At 36.7% G+C, this 20,130-nt stretch overlaps 1 protein-coding gene across 1 annotated transcript; it reads left to right on the top strand.

The window, feature by feature from the left end:
- Nucleotides 1-1,322: 1,322 nt before the first annotated feature.
- Nucleotides 1,323-13,699, top strand: mfsd12b (major facilitator superfamily domain containing 12b). The gene is made up of 10 exons (XM_051904155.1): nucleotides 1,323-1,812; nucleotides 2,826-3,036; nucleotides 3,632-3,764; nucleotides 4,106-4,294; nucleotides 4,458-4,550; nucleotides 4,940-5,032; nucleotides 5,109-5,279; nucleotides 9,822-9,916; nucleotides 10,188-10,312; nucleotides 11,231-13,699. Exons 1-10 carry the CDS (start codon nucleotides 1,545-1,547, stop codon nucleotides 11,308-11,310), a joined length of 1,458 nt encoding a protein of 485 aa, XP_051760115.1. The 5' UTR covers nucleotides 1,323-1,544; the 3' UTR covers nucleotides 11,311-13,699.
- Nucleotides 13,700-20,130: the final 6,431 nt, after the last annotated feature.

Here is a 20,130-nt window from a genome sequence, read left to right as displayed (position 1 = left end):
CTGTGTCCTCGTACACTAAACATCCTAAAAACGGAACTGTTTTTTATTCTAAAAAGTTTTATTAGCTCAGTATAAAAAACATTACGCCTATGGAGAGTCCCTGTAAACCATATATATGTGTGTATGTAGAACATTTTATATATATATATATATATATATATATATATATATATATATATATAGAACAAAGGTAATTAGAATATAATAAGGGGTTGTAATTCAAGAGCTTCTAGCTCAATGTACCTGCTGTCTGAATTATGTTCTTTTATGTTCAAGATCAATACAGTACCATGAATCCCAATAGATCACCAGGTCATTCATATTAGTCGTTGTGACACCATCATTACTTTATAGCGAATGTCTTATGGCCATGTGTCAGTGCTGTCATGTCATATGATGTTCAGACTCAGTCTTTGTCAGATCTTGTGAGGTTTAAAAAAAGAAATTATCAGGTGATTGGTTTAGTCATTTATTAACAATAGTGTTAATAGATTCTAAATTTGTATTTTTGGGAACATCTTGTGTTTCATTCTATAAAAATGTTCAGCATTGTAAAGGTCCATTGTAAAATATCTGTTAAAGGGATAGTTCACCCTAAAATTAAAATTCTATATTCTATTTACTCACCCTCATGTTGTTCCAAACCTGTATGAATTTCTTTCTTCTGCTGAACACGAAAGAAGATATTTTGAAGAATGAGTAACCAAACAGCTGATGGACCCCATTGACTTCCATAGTATGGAAGAAAAACATTATAATGTGGAAGTCAATGGGGTCCATCAGCTGTTTGGTTACTCATATTCTTCAAAATATCTTCTTTATAACAACTTAAGGGTGAGTAAATGATGACAGGAATTGTTGGGTGAACTGTCCCTTTAATAATCTGATAATTATGTTATTTTGATGTCAAAATATTTACTACGTCAGCTTAAATCCATCCTTTCATTGGTTGCATGCGGAACAAAATTGATTTTCTTTTACCAAAACATATTTGTTATGTTTTGGTAAAAGAAAAACTATGTGAATCTCCCTTTACAAAAATTTACATTAAATAGCATATTTGCTGCCAGGGTCAGAAATGAACAAAAACCCTTAGACAATGTTTATGGCAATAAATGTAATATCTAATATAGGCATATTTCTTTATCTAATGTTCTAGGTGTAGTTGTTTTTTTTAGTGCAAGCATCAATATTATTTTTGCTCGCATTTTTTTTTTTTTTTTTTTTTTAAACTAAGTCAAAGTTGATGTTACCATCTTTTCCTCCTTTAAAAAAGGGCATGCGCTGTCTATGAAAATCAGTTCATAGTAACATCCCCTTTACCGCGTGGGTGTGAGATGGAGAATTAAAACCGAAAACGGGCTCTGCTGGATGCAAACAAACACTGGCAGAAACCACTTCACTTTTACTTCAGTACTAAAGCATCATTCTGATCCTTTTCAATGGGATTCGGGGTTCAGTTCAGTAGGTTGACTCTTTGGTAACTGCGTGTAAGAGCGTCTCTGTTTCACTCCTGACTCCTTTTATCGTGTTTTTCATTCACGATGTCTGATCAGCCGGTAACTTTACCCGTGTTCAGGCGACTGACGTACGCCGTGGGACATTTCTTTAACGACCTCTGCGCGTCCATGTGGTTCACCTATTTACTGGTGTATTATCACTCGGTTCTCGGTTTCAAGGATACGAGCGCAGGTGCTCTACTGTTAGTCGGGCAGATTGCGGACGGGATCTGCACTCCGCTCATCGGATACGAATCAGACCGGACGGCAGGATGTGGAAAATATGGGAAAAGAAAGACCTGGCATTTAGTGGGTAAGAGAATTCAAACTTGTAACTTAAATTGATTATGTCAAGCGGTCGGTGGAGCAGGATTTTTGGCTGATATATTTTCTGCATTTCAACTCAAATCATTTCTATATAAGAAAAGCGAGTTGCTGTGGAGCTTGAAAATAATCTGCAGAAGGTGTATTCCGCTTAAAATCCCTGCAGATTACCGCTGTGAGACATGACGTAGATGCAGTCTTCTGACGTGATGGTTCATATTCAAAGCAAACAGGAAAAAGAATCGGAAGCTTGTCAGCTGTAGTCAGGGAAATGACAGATGTACTTTCCACGAATATATTGTACAAAGTAGCACTTTGAAACAAAAGGGCAGCAGAATTGATCGTGAAGTTCAGGAAATCAAGCTAAATTTTATATGAGCTGCCTATTTTTAAGTGGTATATAATTTGTTTAAAAACCTGATTTGTTTGGAAACCTTTTGTTCAAACCCTTATTTGTGTAATTTTGCAATATTTTAAATAGACAAAATTGTACAAAAAATAAGTAACAGGATTGCTAATTTACTTAAGGCAGCAGCTATTTGCACTAAGTGAAAATATAGCTATATTTTCATAGCAATAGATGCTATTTACAAAGTGCAAATAGCTATACGCCTAGATGCTATTTACACAAAGTGTAAAAGATATTAGGCTATTTACACTTAGTGCAAATAGTCACTCTGTTTATGTAAATTTTTACATTTATTTGCTTAGCAGCCTGCTAGTTTGGGACAAAAGGTTGGTTTGTAGCTATAAATACACTTATATTTACCACAAATTAAACAAAATTATTTGTTTTATGTCTTTCTTTTTCTCACAGTAACTTGGGTAACAGGCTTGAATGAGCACAAATTGCAGCGAACACTACAAATTGTATTAAAATTAGCAAAACGGAATCAGATTTACTGTCATGCTGTAAAAAACGTCCAAATTATGTCACATCCTGAGTGTAACAGTTTCACTGCACTCGCTGCTCAGTTGAGTTTACTGTCCATTTCTCCTCAGGAACATTAAGTGTGTTTGCCTCCTTCCCCTTCATATTCAACCCCTGCATTGGATGTGATGAGAGAACCCCACAGTCGGCGGGACTCATTTACGCCATCCCATTCATCATCATCTTCCAATTTGGCTGGGCTGCTACCCAGATTTCCCACCTGTCGCTCATTCCTGAGCTGGTCACATGCGAGCATGCCAAAGTGGAACTAACGTCATACAGGTATCACTACCTCTTCGAGTGAAATAACCAACGTAGACCAATAATATAGTAATGACAAACTTAGAAGCTATTCAGTGACACCGTTAGACATATTTTGTCTTGGAAATGAAAGAGGAAACCACAAGAAAACTGTTTCCTTATTTTGAAGTCAGCATGAAATGATTCACCCTATCTATTTTTAAATGCTTGTTATCGATCTTATTAGTCTGTGCATGTGTCATTTTCTGACCCAAATGTCTAATCAAAATGTCTTAACTGGATCTTCCGTTGAAAACGAACGACTTCTCTCTGGTGATGTATGCAGGACTTCTCCAATCATTTAGTCCAATTAAACCCATGTAATCTCATGTTCATCTGCATCAACTTTTGATTACAATGGCCACATCCAGTCAACAACCAGTGGAATGAACCAAGTCCCCGGCCTTTTTTTTTTTTTCTCCAATAATCTGGATGTACATCACAATATGGAAGAATAAATCTACTTCCATTTCATTGAGACTTCAAACTAAACTCTGGCTTTTCATGGACGTCAATTTGTTGCTTCATGTAACTTTGTTATTGATGATTTTTAAGAGTTGTTTGCTTTCCTGTACAGGTATGCTTTCACAGTGGTGGCAAACATTGCAGTGTATGCTGTGGCATGGCTCTTGTTCCACTTCCAATCCCAACAGACAGAAGACCCATCTATTTCCCAGAATCTGAGCTGGTTTGATGTTCCCACATTCAGAGTGAGCAAATACAAATATATTCATCTTCTTAGTAATGGAGACCAAATTGAGTTCAGTACTTGTGATGTCTGATCAAGCTGAAAACCTTTGCACCCTAAAATAAAAATTCTGCCATCATTTACCCTAATGTTGTTCCAAACCTGTATGACTTTCTTTCTTCTGTGGAACATAAAAAAGAGGAACGTTGGTAAACAAACATTGAAGTCCTTAATACAAGACTTAATACAAAAAATACAATGGAAGTCAAAAGGAACTGAAACGGTTTGGTTACCAACATTCTTCAAAATATCATCTACTGTGTTAATTTCTTCGTAATATTGGCATTATCTTTGTTGTGACAGTATCTGGCGCTCATAGTATGGGCCATCGGTACTGTTACCTCCATCATCTTTCATGTGGGCACTAAGGAAGTCCAGCCTGAGGAGAGTAAAGAGACTGAACAATCTCAGCCTCCAATCCCCGGCTCTTTCCAGACCTCCGGACCTCTGCTCCTGTGGAAACACTGGCTCATCGAGCCTGCCTTCTATCAGGTGATCTTATGGAGACCTCTCACATTTACTATGAACAAAACACACAGACACACAAAATGCCTTGTGGACACTACAAACATGTAAAAAAGCCATCTTATAATGAAATATTTCACAGTGTGATATTTAATAACAATAAAGGTATATGTTTGTTTTCTTCCTCCAGGTTGCCATTTTATATATGTGCACTAGACTGATTGTAAACTTGTCCCAAACGTACATCCCAATGTATCTGACAAACTCCTTATCACTGCCAAAGGTGAGGAACATGACACTTCCCAAATAAACTTGTTAACTGAAATAAAGTTGAAATAAAATAAATTAAAGTATATATATATATATATATATTATATATAAAGTGAAAAAATAAAAAATAATAAATACTATAATCATATATAAATAAAAAACACTGCGGAGAAGGCGAAAGAAGACATTTTAAAAAATGTTTTTGGCATGCCACATTGGAGCACATTGACTTTTATTGCTTGGACAAAAAAAAAAAAAAAAAAACTAACATTAACACAGTGTATTTGTACTTTTAATTACAAAACCACATGTGTACAGTAAGGCTGGTTTGGGCAGTTATGTTTTGGCACAATGAAGCGAATGTAAAATTGAGCACAATATGTTCTCTCTTTTTTTTTGCAGAACTACATTGCAACTATTCCCCTTGTCATGTATGTCAGTGGGTTGGTGTCTTCTCTGGTTATGAAACCTGTTAGCAAACGGATCGGCACCTCTGTGAGTTTTCACTGTTTCACTGCTTGATCCAAATACTGTGAAACAGAATGTCTCATATGTCATTTCTGCATTTCAGATGACCTATTTTTTAGGTCTTGTGCCCATAATGGTGTTTTCCTTTTGGGTTTTGGTGGACACAAACATGGGTCGACGGGTTTACGGAGCTGCCGTGCTTCTGGGAGCTGGATCTGCTGTCATTCTGGTCATGTCACTGTCCATGACCGCCAATCTCATCGCAGATCAAACAGTATGTGATGATATCATATATACACTAAAAAATGCTGGGTTGTTTTAACCCATGTTTGGGTCAAATATGGACAAACCGTTGGTTTAAAATTTTAAATTAAATTTTTCAAACCCAATAGTTGAGTTTGTCCCTATTTGACCCAAACATGGGTTAAAACAACCTAGCATTTTTAGAGAGTATAAATGCATAAATGTATATCAAGTGATAATTCTTAAACCTGTTTTTGAGGGGCTTTGTACAAAATCTGTTTAAATACTGAACTAACACATCAGATGCGATTCAGTTTGGTGGTTCAGGCTTGTTTAGTCATATTATCGAAAAATATGCAGGGCTGCAGAACATGATAAAACAGTTTCAAATGTGATTAAATATAAACATACAGTGGGTACGGAAAGTATTCAGACCCCCTTAAATTTTTGACTCTTTGTTATATTGCAGCCATTTGCTAAAATCATTTAAGTTCATTTTTTTCCCTCATTAATGTACACACAGCACCCCATATTGACAGAAAACACAGAATTGTTGACATTTTTGCATATTTATTAAAAAAGAAAAACTGAAATATCACATGGTCCTAAGTATTCAGACCCTTTGCTCAGTATTTAGTCAAAGCAACCTTTTGATCTAATACAGCCATGAGTCTTTTTGGGAAAGATGCAACAAGTTTTTCACACCTGGATTTGGGGATCCTCTGCCATTACTCCTTGCAGATCCTCTCCAGTTCTGTCAGGTTGGATGGTAAACGTTGGTGGACAGCCATTTTTAGGTCTCTCCAGAGATGCTCAATTGGGTTTAAGTCAGGGCTCTGGCTGGGCCATTCAAGAACAGTCACGGAGTTGTTGTGAAGCCACTCCTTCGTTATTTTAGCATTGTGCTTAGGGTCATTGTCTTGTTGGAAGGTAAACCTTCGGCCGAGTCTGAGGTCCTGAGCACTCTGGAGAAGGTTTTCGTCCAGGATATCCCTGTACTTGGCCGCATTCATCTTTCCCTCGATTGCAACCAGTCGTCCTGTCCCTGCAGCTGAAAAACACCCCTACAGCATGATGCTGCCACCACCATGCTTCACTGTTGGGACTGTATTGGACAGGTGATGAGCAGTGCCTGGTTTTCTCCACACATACCGCTTAGAATTAAGGCCAAAAAGTTCTATCTTGGTCTCATCAGACCAGAGAATCTTATTTCTCACCATCTTTAGCAAACTCCATGCGGGCTTTCATGTGTCTTGCACTGAGGAGAGGCTTCCGTCGGGCCACTCTGACATAAAGCCCCGACTGGTGGAGGGCTGCAGTGATGGTTGACTTTCTACAACTTTCTCCCATCTCCCGACTGCATCTCTGGAGCTCAGCCACAGTGATCTTTGGGTTCTTCTTTACCTCTCTCACCAAGGCTCTTCTCCCCCGATAGCTCAGTTTGGCAGTTCCTTTGACCTCATGATTCTCATTTGCTCTGACATGCACTGTGAGCTGTAAGGTCTTATATAGACAGGTGTGTGGCTTTCCTAATCAAGTCCAATCAGTATAATCAAACACAGCTGGACTCAAATGAAGGTGTAGAACCATCTCAAGGATGATCAGAAGAAATAGACAGCACCTGAGTTAAATATATGAGTGTCACAGAAAAGGGTCTGAATACTTAGGACCATGTGTTATTTCAGTTTTTCGTTTTTAATAAATCTCCAAAAATGTCAACAATTCTGTGTTTTTCTGTCAATATGGGGTGCTGTGTTAATGAGGAAAAAAAATGAACTTAAATGATTTTAGCAAATGGCTGCAATATAACAAAGAGTGAAAAATTTAAGGGGGTCTGAATACTTTCCGTACCCACTGTATGCGACAGTACTTGAAAATCGAACTGTTTGTTCACATGTGGTTTCGTCAGATATTATCTTGTTAGTGTACACAGTGCAGCAACAAACACAGCACGAACTGTGATGTCCTATACGTGAACAAGTCATTTTAATGAAGCCATTACTGACATATATATATATATATATATATATATATATATATATATATATATAATAGACTTCAGCAGATGATTTTCATAGGATTTAATACAACAACAAGATGAAGGCATTAGCTAACACGTAGTGTAAAAACCTGTAATATTGAGTTAATACATTAAAAAAAAACACAAACAACACATTCTCACCTGTGAAAGGTTATCAGGTTAGGTTAAACAGAGGCTGCACAATGTTGTGGAGAACTCATTCACTTTTACTGCGAGTGACGACAGCATCTGAAATGTTGACCATTCCAAGATGGTGGACTCGTTAACATGTCTGGAGTGGTCGAATGTGGCATCTACATATACATATCTATGATTACTGAGTTCACAATTGACTCCCTCACTGAACCACACTTGTCATTTTTCAGTTATGTCCGATTTGAACTGGGAACCGTTATTGTGATCTATATTTTAGGTATGTGAGACAGACTTACATTAGAATTTTTACTAGAGCTGTGTATTGACACATTTTTTTTCACGATTAGATTAGATTTCTATTCACATTCTTGTGATTCGATTCGATTTTGATTCGATTCGATTCAATATCGATTATTTTGAATGTAGTATATCAGTTACAGTACATGGCAAATTTTCTAGAGGAAAAAAATCTCTCTACTAATGCTGTAAACTACACATGGGAGTCAGTAAAGTGGTACCAACTGACTCCCATGTGTAGTTTACAGCATTAGTTGAGAGATTTTTTTCCTCTAGAAAATTTGCCATGTACTGTAACTGATAGACTACATTCAAAATAATCGATATCGAAATCGAATTGATATCGAATCGAAATCTAATCGAATTGCAAGAATGTGAATAGAAATCTAATCTAATCGTGAAAAAAATTGGATATACATTTAAATCGTCGCTGTCATAACTGATTTATTCAAACATGCATTAAATATTGAAGAACATTATAATGAATATGTAATGGTGTGCATAGCTATATTTATTAGAATGCTCCTCTCTAGAGTTCACTTTTCTAGCTGACTAATGAGTTTATGGTCACTGAATATAATTTTCTGAGGTAAATGTGACGTTACGTCACGTGACATTGTTTACAAACTGTTTTATTGACGTCTTTCTGAGGTTGAAACACTGATTGAGCTATTACACGAGACATGATACGGATTTCGGTAAGTTGTACTGTATATTTTAACATACCTTCAGATGTTTATTCATGTTTATTTCGCGCTGTAACTAGTATTAAAGTGAAGGAGAGGATGTTCACATGCGCTCCGTGCTGCCGCTTCTCTTTAACTGAGGTGCTAGAGCGATCTGTCACGCCAGGTCACATTAAACAGCGCCAAAGCGGTATTTATTTTTTGAATCTTATAATAAGATGGACGACATTTGAAATCTGAGACTTTGTTTCATATCAAAAGTAACAAAGCACAAAGATTATTGCGATTTATTGGATGGGGGGCGCGCTACATGTTCTGTTCATTTATCAACTGAAAACAGACTAGACTAATCGATTCTTGGGATTTAAGAATCGATATCGGTTCGTAAAAATGAGAATCGATTAAAATCGAGAAATCGATATTGTATACCCAGCCCTAATATTTACTGACTGCTTGTTCACACGACAACGAAAAATTAAAGAAAAATTAAAGTTATTTATTGTGTACAGTCCCATTTGTAAGGTTGAATTGGCTGTATGCAAAAATGTGTCATTTTAGCAATTTGATAGAAAATGTTTTATTTATTTATTTATTTTATTTATTTTTGTCTGGAGCCCTGATGGAACCTCATTTTCAATACACTGGTGGTCAAAAGTTTGGAATAATTCAGTAAACTACAGTAAAAATAGTAATACAATAAAATATTATTACATTTTAATATAACTGTTTTCTATTTTAATATATTTTAAAATATAATTTGTTGCTGTGATGTAAAGCTGAATTTTTAACAGCCATTTTAAAATATATTCAAATAGAAAACAGTTACTTGAATTGTAATAATATTTCACATTATGGACCCTTTTCACAGATTGTGACGCGTTTTAACGGGCATCAATATTGTAAATCCTGCAAAGTTTTTTATATTTTCATTTCTTTAAAAATGTATGTACATTTATAACATTATACTTAGTATTATATTACCGTTGCATCAAATTACAAAAAACTAGTTAACGCTGCTGTGAGGGTGTTTCTAATACAGTGGCTATGGGAGTGAGGGTAAAAATGTCATCTTTCTCTATTCTGACTGCCGTTATCAATCGCTCTCTATTTTTTTCCTCTTTTTGAAATTCATGAAGACACTATTGTGGAGTTTTTCTTTTTCTTTTTGTGCAAATGGAAACGCAAAAAAAAAAAAATATAAGTCTTTCATTCACCGCTATAATATTTAACCCAACTATGAGGACTTCCGCTTCTGAGAAACCTGGAAATGTGAAAAGGGTCTGTTACTGTTTTTACGTATTTTTGAGCAAATCAATACAGCCTTGGTGAGCAAAAGAGACTTCTTTTAAAAACCTTAATCATTTCCGACTTTTGCCTGCAAGTGTAGCTCTAATGAATATCTTTCTTTTAACAGCAAAGTGGTGCTTTTGTGTACGGTGCAATGAGCTTCACTGATAAGGTGGCCAATGGACTTGGAGTCATGATAATACAGTCTTTACATCCCTGTCAGTGAGTACAATCCAGCATCTCCTGACTCCTGACCATAGTGACTGGGAATGTAGAATCTTTAAATACCCTTCTTGTCTGCAAATACCCTCTTGAATGCACAGTGGCTATGATAATCTACTTGTCTCATTTTATGACACTGATTGTTGTAATGTGTATGCTGCAGTTGGTCTACATGTCTGTGTTTGAGTGTGAAAGTCTAACTATTCATTGTCTCATGTTTTATGTAGGTTTCTTGTACTGTTTCTCACATTATTTTGCTCTTTATTCACAGCACACTGGACCCTGACTGCAAATGGTTCTATCACAACGTCATGGTGATCGTCACTGCCGGTGTGGCTGCTGTTGCAGCTCTCTGTCTCTCAACCCTTCTCATATGGCCGATCGCAATTCGCCAACGTGAGTCTTGGAATTTTTTTTAACCTACACAAAATGTGTTGTTGTTTAACCACTAAATGTGGATATGATTGCTTGGCAGCACAAATTTTCTGACATTTGCTGATCTTCTTTGTTCTAGATTAAAAGGGGAAGTAGATTTTTAAACCAGGTTGAAAAAGAAGTTTAACAATCAAATTTATTTTACTTTACTATATACAATGGTAACTTAAAGGGATTGTTCACCTAAAAATGATAGTTCTGTCATCATTTACTCACTCTCAAGCTGTTCCAAGCCTGTAGGAATTTCTTTCTTCTGCTGAACAAAAAAGAAGATATTTTGAAGAATATGGGTAACCAAACAGTTGATGGGCCCCCATTGACTTCCATAGTATTTTGACATAATATACTATGATAGTCAATGGGGTCCAAGAACTGTTTGGTTACCCATATTCTTCAAAATATCTTCTTTTGTGTTCAGCTGAAGAAAGAAATTAATACAGGTTTGGAACAACTTGAGGGCAAGAAAATGATGACACAATTTTCATTTTTGGGTGAACTATCCCTTTAATGGTGATTGTATTAAATTGTGAATTGCAATTTAAATTGATGTAAATAAGATATTTTTATTCTAAATTAAATAAAAATATCTTATTTAAAATAATGACTGTGTATTAAGGTTTTGTTACTAATGTTTATGAAGACAAACATTTCCATTTTAAATTTTTTGGCATAATGCTTTTCACAATAAATATCAATCTAAAGCAACATTTTATTCTATTTTATTTTATTCAAATGATTTCATTTAACATATTTATTAAATATTATATGTATGTTTGATGTTAGCGTTTATCTAAGCTCATCTGCAAATATACTTATTCACATTATTTCCTTATGTGCTTTCTCTTTATTCCTATTGCAAATCCATTTGTGCCTCTTCAGGTCTAGCGGTCATCAGAGGGCTGATTGGTACACATGATGATGATACGAGCAGCTATGGAAGCAATGGAAGATTGAACTGACAGATTCAGTGTTAAAAACTTGAAAACACTCAACATTCAGACCAGGCCGCACTGCAGAGGAAACGGCATGTTCCTCAACTAACCAGGAACAAGGAAGAGAAGAAAATGTGCTGCTCTGTGGTCACAAGTTGTTTTCTCAACACTTTGGAGATGCAAGTTTCTGCATTGTTTACAATTACAATCTCAAGAAGCTCTTTGTTTGTCGTATTTGAAATATGTGCTCAGGTCTGTCACATGGAGAGACGACTCAAACAGGACAGCTATTATGTGACATTCAAGATGAGGAAGTTATGAAGCTCTGCTGAAATTTTCCCAAAGATTCCATTAGAGATTTTTGAAAGTTTTGCAGATCCTTTTATGCAAAATGACTTGCTGTACAGTTTTATTACAAAGCCTGTCCTTATTAGGGGCACAATCTCAAAGTAGCAGTTCTTGATTTGTCCCATCCTGGGTTTAAGCCACTATGCTCCACTATAATGTGTCGTTATTCTGTGTACATCACGCGCATTAGTATTTTTAATTAAAATATATGTTTGCAGTGAAGCTTGTTTGGCCAGTTAGGCCTGTATTGTTTTGAAATGGTACATGTGATACTTGTAAAAGATAACATTTTTCCTATAGCTAAAATTAAGTCATGCAGCAGCGTTTTCAGGATTGGTGTCATTACAGAAACCATCACCGGTTCTGCATTTACATTCCATAGAAGTCTTCACTGCTTAATTCATTAACATGTCTATTGTTTGAAGCAGTTGTCTTCTCTTGTCAGCCACATTAAAGATGCAATATGTAAAATTTTCTGTCCATTAGAGGTCGCTACAGGCCTATTCAAAACAAAGGCGTAGCTTGATGACGCCAAGTTTGAGCGCGGAATCTTGGGACATGTGGTCTTCACCTCACAGCCGGTGGAAAATAATCGGGATAGGACTCGGGCAGAAATCATGTTCATGGATGCGATTATTAACGTTACTGTAGTATGAAGCAGGTCAAGACCGAGTGTTGTGGGAGCTGAACGAGGCCGCTGGAGCGATTGCGCAACACACGCCTCACGAGCAGCGGAACTTTTATTATGCTGCAGTCGCCGGCGCCGCTTCCAATTTTCCGGTCATGAGTATGAGGTAACACAGCTCTATTCATCATATTAGATACATTTGAGAGTGTTGAAAATGATGTTATAACGTTACTCTGTGCGTTCGCTCGGCTGCTGCTGTGAGACACTTGTTTGAGACACACTGCAGCAAGCTAGATCGATTTTGAATATCATATTAAATGCTGGATGGCTTGTGTTGATAAATGGCATGAAATTCATTTTAAAACGTATTGTATGACGGAGAAAATGCTGTATTACTGTTACTAAAAATAAAGCTGCATCTGATTATGCTATGTTAGCTACTTCACTAAATAGTGTTTTTCTCTGAGGCATGGTAAATCATGGTACTCGCAAAAAATCAAGAAAATTAGATTTAAACAATAAGACTAAACGTGTTGAGCTATATAACAATAATTAGTTTTCTGTCTATAAATATATCAAAACAGTTGTTCCCTTGTCTATTAAAATGTGTAATATATTAAAGCGTCTTTGGTGTTTCCATGGTTTCTACAAAATAAAACCGGAAACTGAGGATAACGCGGGTATGACGCAATTGACAGGCGACTCCTCACACGTCCCGGAGCCTTGGTTAAAACTGCAATTTTCTCAAGATGTTGGAAACATTTGGGATATTTTAAGTACTCAAGTGAACAAAATATATAACACTGTCCTAGTGGTTTTTGGATATTTTACAGCAAAATTCTTACATATTGCATATTTAATACTGCTTTGATGCTTTGTGTCCACCTGTGGGGCGTTTAATTATATGGCAGTTACATTTTTATCCACTAGAGGGAGACATGTTAAGGAGCTTAGGGCAGTGGTTCTCAACCAGGGGTCCAGGGCACACTAGGGGGCCTCAGCAAGCTTCCAAGGGGGCCACAGAGTGATTTAAAAGTATTTAAATTAACAAATTTTATTTATATATTAAAATAATCTAACTCTACTTTAAATTCACATTTTTATTTTCTCCCTGAATAACTAGTTTTTATTGAAGAACATACATTTATTAAAAGTTCTGGAATCACAAAATGAATCATGGTTAATTTTATCAATAGTTAAAACATTTTATAAAAATGTTTTAAAACAAGCAGCTTTGTCACGAATAATTACAGAAATATTGAGATAACGTATCAATATCTTATCTTTAATATTGTGTTTGACATATGGGATACCTTAGAGTCAAAAAGGTTGAGAACCACTGGCTTAGTGGCAGAAGAAAAATTACTTTTTTTGGACATTGACATCCATCATGTTTCAGTTTATGTCCTGGCTACATGATTAAAATGTTTTCGAAATTAATTTGAATCATGTTTCCACTATAAGAATCAAAGTACAGAATCTATACAATTATATGAAGGTTATGGCACATGGATTCTGTCATATACATAAAAAAAAAGTTGTGCTACAAAAGCTTTTCAAGATTACAGCCCTGCTTCCCTCCTGGAGCTCTGCAGATAGTCCATCAATGCCATCCTACCGTTGTACCTGAATACACTAGGGTCATAATACTGGGTGGCATTGCCATTTGAAATAAATTTCTGAAACACAAGCAGCAGAAACCAATGCAAAAGCACCCTTTAATTAAAGCAGAGCTGCCTGACTCCTGGGTATCAGCCCACGGTGTGCCAGCAGCAATACCCCCCTTGCAGTATTTAAACATGCTGCTGTGGGTAATTTGAGGGGCAGGCGTCATCTCCGCCTGTTAGTGTGACCACTAATTGGAGTCTGGACCATGGCCTGTACTTGGATGGAGGCAGAGCGGTGTGAATGATATAAGATTACATCGTGAGGGGAGCAGAGGTAGGGGACTGCCACCCAAGTATACTGGGGTTGCACTACGACTGTATGGAGGGATTCAGAGAGGTTCAGCAAATCACACACAAGCTGCCAAATCCTTCACTTTATATACTTTTATAGATTAGTCATTATAAGTGTGGTAAGAGCGGTTTAGTTATAATGGTTGCATTTTCCAACAGCATTTAATTTTAACACTATGTGACCACTTTTGACTTTTTGAACTGAGACATAGAAGACTTTCACATTTGCATCTATTACAAAAATGACCATGGTAACGATGTTTTGGTCTAAACTGCCAGTTCCTGTTCGACCAGCAGACAGAGAAGAATTTCATACAAGTTGAACTTCTCATGTCTTTGATATCAGAACATGAGGATGTGATTTCATCAAAGATCTCTACAACCGGTGAAGTTACAACTCTGTGGAAACCCAACTCAGACTATGTAGAAAACGCTTACGCTCCCTTCAGTCTACCAGAGTATGTCGATTTATCCTTATTAGCTGATAATTCTGATAATGTTCAAAATGGACAAATTTCTGAGACTGAAATCTACATTGATCTATCGAGGTTTTCTGACTGCAGAAAAACTAGCGATCAGGTGTTTTCAAATCTCATCTGAAATGCGCAGTGTTGGGGTACATGTTCAGATTACCTTTTGATGTAACGAGTAAAGTAATGCATTACAAGTAATGTGCATTATGTATCAGATTACTTTTTTGATGTAATGAGTAAAGTAACGCAATACAAGTAATGTGCATTATGTAATCAGATTACTTTTTTGATGTTACAAGTAATGTACCGCATTACAAGTAACATACATTATGTAATCAGATTACTTTTTTGACGTAACTACAAATTACAGTCTAATAACACAAATACATTTATTTAGAGCCAAAAAAAAATACTGCAGATGATTTCAAGAACAAGTCACCGTAATAGTATGAATTGTAACTGAAATATAGCTAGTGATTCATAATGTCCAATTTAGTGGACAGATGATTAATCAGAATCTCCTCCCAATCTAACATCAATACTTGTCAAAAACAATGAAATTACTCCTTAGATGTTACAATATATTTTTTACCTGCAAGAGTCTCCTAGGATAGAAGGAATGGATGGATATTCCAGAGCAGCTTGGCATTTCTGACTGTCCGTCGGCCATCTTGGTTTGGAGAAGAAATAAAATCCACATACAAAGGCTTGCCACTTGGTGGCAGTGTATAGGATGATGTACTGGAGTCCACTGTAATGGTTGATGTGCAACTATGCCATCAAATTAAAACCATGCATATGCAAGAAAATGGCTTTTTAATAGCTGTCCACTAGTGACCTCTGTGCGTGAAAGGGTTAAAAAAGTAACCAAGGCATTTTCAAATAGGCCTATCATTACCAGGGTTGTTTGCCACACTTTTCATTCTTTTTTGAATATCTTTGGTTGAACAAATGTTATGATTTTGGCTGGAATTCGATGGTTACCATGGTAATGTTTGAGAGTAAGTATTTTAAAACGAGAACGTCTTCCACGTTGTGCTTTTCGTGGATTTGGATGGAGGGATGGAGAGATGGAGAGGATGTCATTGTCTATTATATTCCTCTTCTAAACTGGACACTACCAAAAAACTGTCCTACCAGCGTTCAAATTACAACGAGCATGTCATACTCGCGTATAAACAGAAACTTGACATTTAGCGCTCCTGTGGCACAACACCATGTTGACCATTTAGAACTCTATTTAAAACTCTCTTCGGGTTGTTTTATTTAAATGTTCGTCCTCCTTTGTTTTCATATTGATATTCCAGTAAATGTATGATTTATTTTCTTCCCATGGCTGAAAATGATATGTAACCAAACCTATTGCATTCCTCAGGAAGTTTGACAAGCGGCATTTTGCCCTGCGTAAAATGCCAAGTTCAACGTGCCTATGGACTCACAAATGCACTTCACTTTTAAAATATAATATGACAAAAAAAAATTTCGAGCACGATATTATTAGGCAAGCTATATGGTTTAGACAGTTGTGCTGTTTGGTCAAGATGTGAGAATAGCCTAGGCGCTTCGACTTTTCTGGTTATGCATTTTATTATGGACGTTTTATGGTTACTAATGTATAAAGGCATAACTGGGAAAGTCGCACTATGGGAACCGGGACGTAGGCTACATCGAAACGCAAGTGCTGTAATCATTTTATTATTAATATATTATTAAGTAAATAACTTATTGTTTTATTTAAAACGTCTTCATTATGTTGGCTAGGTAATTTGTTGATGTGTGACAACCTACATTGTTAAATGGTTCAACCAAAAATGAAAATTCTGTCATTAATTACTCACCCTCATGTCGTTCCACACCCCTTCATTCATTTTCGGAACAAAAATGATGATATTTTTAATAAAATCCGTACTCGTCCATAGACCGCAATATAATCACCACGGCCCAGAAAGGTAACGTTAGACTACAGTGGTTCAACCTTAATGTTATTAAGCGACGATAATACTGTTTGTGTAAAAAAACAAAACAAAAATAACGACTTTATTCAACAATATCTTCTCTTCTGTGTCATTCTCATACGTTGTTTACATTCAGCGCTTCCAGGTTCTACTTCAGAACGCCGACTCATTATTGGCCGGCTCCTGCGTCAGCATCACACGCATGCGTCGTGCTGCTCACGTGATCATCATTGGCCAATACTGAGCCGGCATTCGGACGTAAACACGGAGGCCTTCACTGTGCTTATTATGCTTTATAATGCTTTATAATAATCATTAACTGCGTAAGGATAATGACAGAGATTATTGAATAAATTATTTTTGTTTTGTTTTTGTGCGCAAAAAGTATTCTCGTCGCTTCATAAAATTAAGGTTGAACCACTGCAGTCACATCGACTGTTTTAATGATGTCTTTAGTGCCTTTCTGGACGTTGAAAGTGGTGATTATATTGGTGTCTATGGACGAGTCATATACCTCTTGGATTTCATCAAAAATATCTTAATAATTTGTGTTCTGAAGATGAATGAAGGTCTTACGGGTGTGGAACGACACGAGGGTGAGTAATTAATGACAGAAATTTCATTTTTGGGTGAACTAACCCTTTAAGTTGTTCCATGTTATTATGATTAATGTATAATAATTAGAGTAAATCCTGAATCAGATACTACATCTGAAAATCATTATGGTGTATAATGGTACAATTGTAATAGGTGACTCATTTGTTCAGGTCAGGAAGTTTGACAGGATACATGAATTTCATTGGAATGCTCAATGCTCATCAACCACGTGAGACTCTAATCCACAATCCCAAGACTTTATAGGCCACTGGACCAGCAATATTGCAGTATTTATTATGTGATGTATCTGTGCACATTATTTTTTTTAAAATCATGTGCCCTCGTAATCTTTAATCAAAATAACTTACCCTCCTTTCTTGCAATGACATCTCTTCTCCGATGACGTGTTTACTGGCTTAAGGGCGGGACAACCTATCACTCAAATGACATCACAGCAATAGCAAACCACAAAGATTCAATCAATTCCAGACAAAAAGTCCCACCCTTGTTTGAGAAGCCGTTTCACTCAAATATACATCACAATGAGGAAGAAAAGGCTATCACAACTTCCGTTTCATGCCAACTTTAAGGCTATGTAAACAAATACAAAAATACACTATAATATGGGCTTTACAAGTTTGCTTATATCCTCTCCTTCAAAAATAATTTCTGAAGGCTTTTTGTCTCAGCACGGGGAATATGTGGGCATTTGATGGGTCCTTGCAGAGTGACTCTGCAGTTTCACCACACACTCTCCTTCAAAAATCATGAAAAACCTTTAAGAGAAGGCAATTAGAGAGAGGAAAAGGTTACTGGCAAAGAGCATGTGATTATTGTCAGAATAAGGATAGATCACGAATCATTGTGGATGACCAAAGAATGTACATGAGTGAGGTTTCCAGCCCCCAGCTGGGATGGAGGCCTGGCTTGAACCTGTTGGAACTGGATTAGAATTCGTCAAGGATCAGCTGCTGTTCTGACTTCCAGTGCTGCTTTTTTGGTGTCACCCATGATTCATTTCACACAGACCTCATTCGCCATGATCGCGTAGAAGAGGCTGGTGTGCCATGACAGATCATTTGTAAACAAGCAGGGCAAAGTCATTATTGACAGCAATGCATAAATAACATCAGCATTTAGCCAAATCTGATGCAGTGACTAGATGTCCACACTATCATTTAGGTTAGTCAAAATGACATTCTTGTCTGAGGTTTGCTCTTTGTCTATTGTCATGCCCTTTTCTAAAGTCCAAAGAGTGAGTATGGTTCATGTGGTTCGTTTTAGCATCACAGAGAGCTCTGTTTTCTTCTGCATGCTGGATGTGAGTTGAAGTGTCTGACCCAATATCCTGTCCTTACAAAATTGTGGTTGGCCAACTGCCCTTTGGTTGGAATATAAGTCAGTAGTATTATTATGTTCTTTGGAGGCGAACAAGCTTCTAAAAAAACAAGTTATTTGTTGTTCTGACTTTCCCATTTTTGAGACTGAAAGATAAAGAATACAGTATATATTGTTATTCAGTGGCCAAGCAGCGTTTTTGGAGAGCTGATAGATTCCAGCAGCACTGGGAGTTTTCGCTGTTTATTTCACTCCTCTTGTCTGTGTTTGTGTGTTCCAGACAGACTCTCAGTGGTGGGTATTTTTCTAACTCTTTTTGCAGGTTACATGTTTACGGCAGTAGGTGTAACTGACTTTATGTGAGTGAGTCATTAAGTAAATTATTAATTCAGCTGATTTGTTAAAAACACTCATTTAGGATCAAACAAGTAAGGCTAACTCTTTACGGGTGAGTCATTGATTCATTCACTCAACTGATTTGTTTAGAAAAACAAATTCGTTCTGGAACCAAACACTACTACTGTGTGATGTTGGGAGACGTGAAACTGTTCATTCTGTTGTTACTTTGTCTGGAACGATTTTCTTTGGCGGAGAAAAAAATATACAAAGTAACCGGGAATATTCAGTGACAGCCTAATATGTAAATGACTCAATATTTTAGTTCTTATAGGGTATATTAAATTGTTGTATAAAATCTATTTAAAGCTGCAGTCTGTAAGTTTTACCTCTTTATCGCCATCTCTGTTTGAAATTGCAGTTATTTGCGGGACTATCATCTTTACGTGGGTTGTGCATCGGCATGGCTCCTCATCGCAGGTGAATCGAATGTATGTGTGGGTTGTCTATCAACGCACCAGTTGTCAACGATGATTGTCGTTTTAAACTTGCTGGATTACGAACTTTAGTTTAAGAAGTTTAATTATTCCAGCTGCTGTAAGAAGAGGCTACAAATGATCCACCACCTGCTGCATCCACACACGCGATATAGCCTGCTAGCCTGAACTCCTGTATGTATACAGACGTGACATAATGACGCAAAGACGAAGAACTCATATTTCCCGCGAAATACTACCAGTCCAACGGAATTTTTAAAACATTATTACAAGCTTACCGTTGTGAATCGGGCTAAGGTAAGGAGATCGCTTTGAACACTGGCTGGTTACGTACTTGCTCAAAAGTTGATTTTGGATCATTTTTAACCCAAAAAGTTACGGACTGCAGCTTTAAATATCAGCATGGCTGGGATTGCCTTTGATCTCCTGACTACGCAGCATTCTTGCTCCTGTCATATTGCTTGTATATATTTTTGCAAAAATCACACCCTGTCTACACTGGACTCACTGTGTCATATCAAAAAAGCAAATACAACCCATTAAAATCAGTGACGCTATGATCTGGATTCGTCTCACCTTGCCTAGTCGTTGACATTCAACGGATTTTCCATTTTGACATGCTACACACGTTACTTTGAACAATATGTAAAAGGTTATCTATTTTGAAAGTTCGCTTTGATGCGAACGGTGTTGATTCATTTTTAATATTCATTTGCA

Source organism: Ctenopharyngodon idella, chromosome 8, assembly GCF_019924925.1.
Source record: "Ctenopharyngodon idella isolate HZGC_01 chromosome 8, HZGC01, whole genome shotgun sequence".
NCBI classification, from domain to species: domain Eukaryota; kingdom Metazoa; phylum Chordata; class Actinopteri; order Cypriniformes; family Xenocyprididae; genus Ctenopharyngodon; species Ctenopharyngodon idella.
This window is presented reverse-complemented; position numbering and strand designations above follow the sequence as displayed.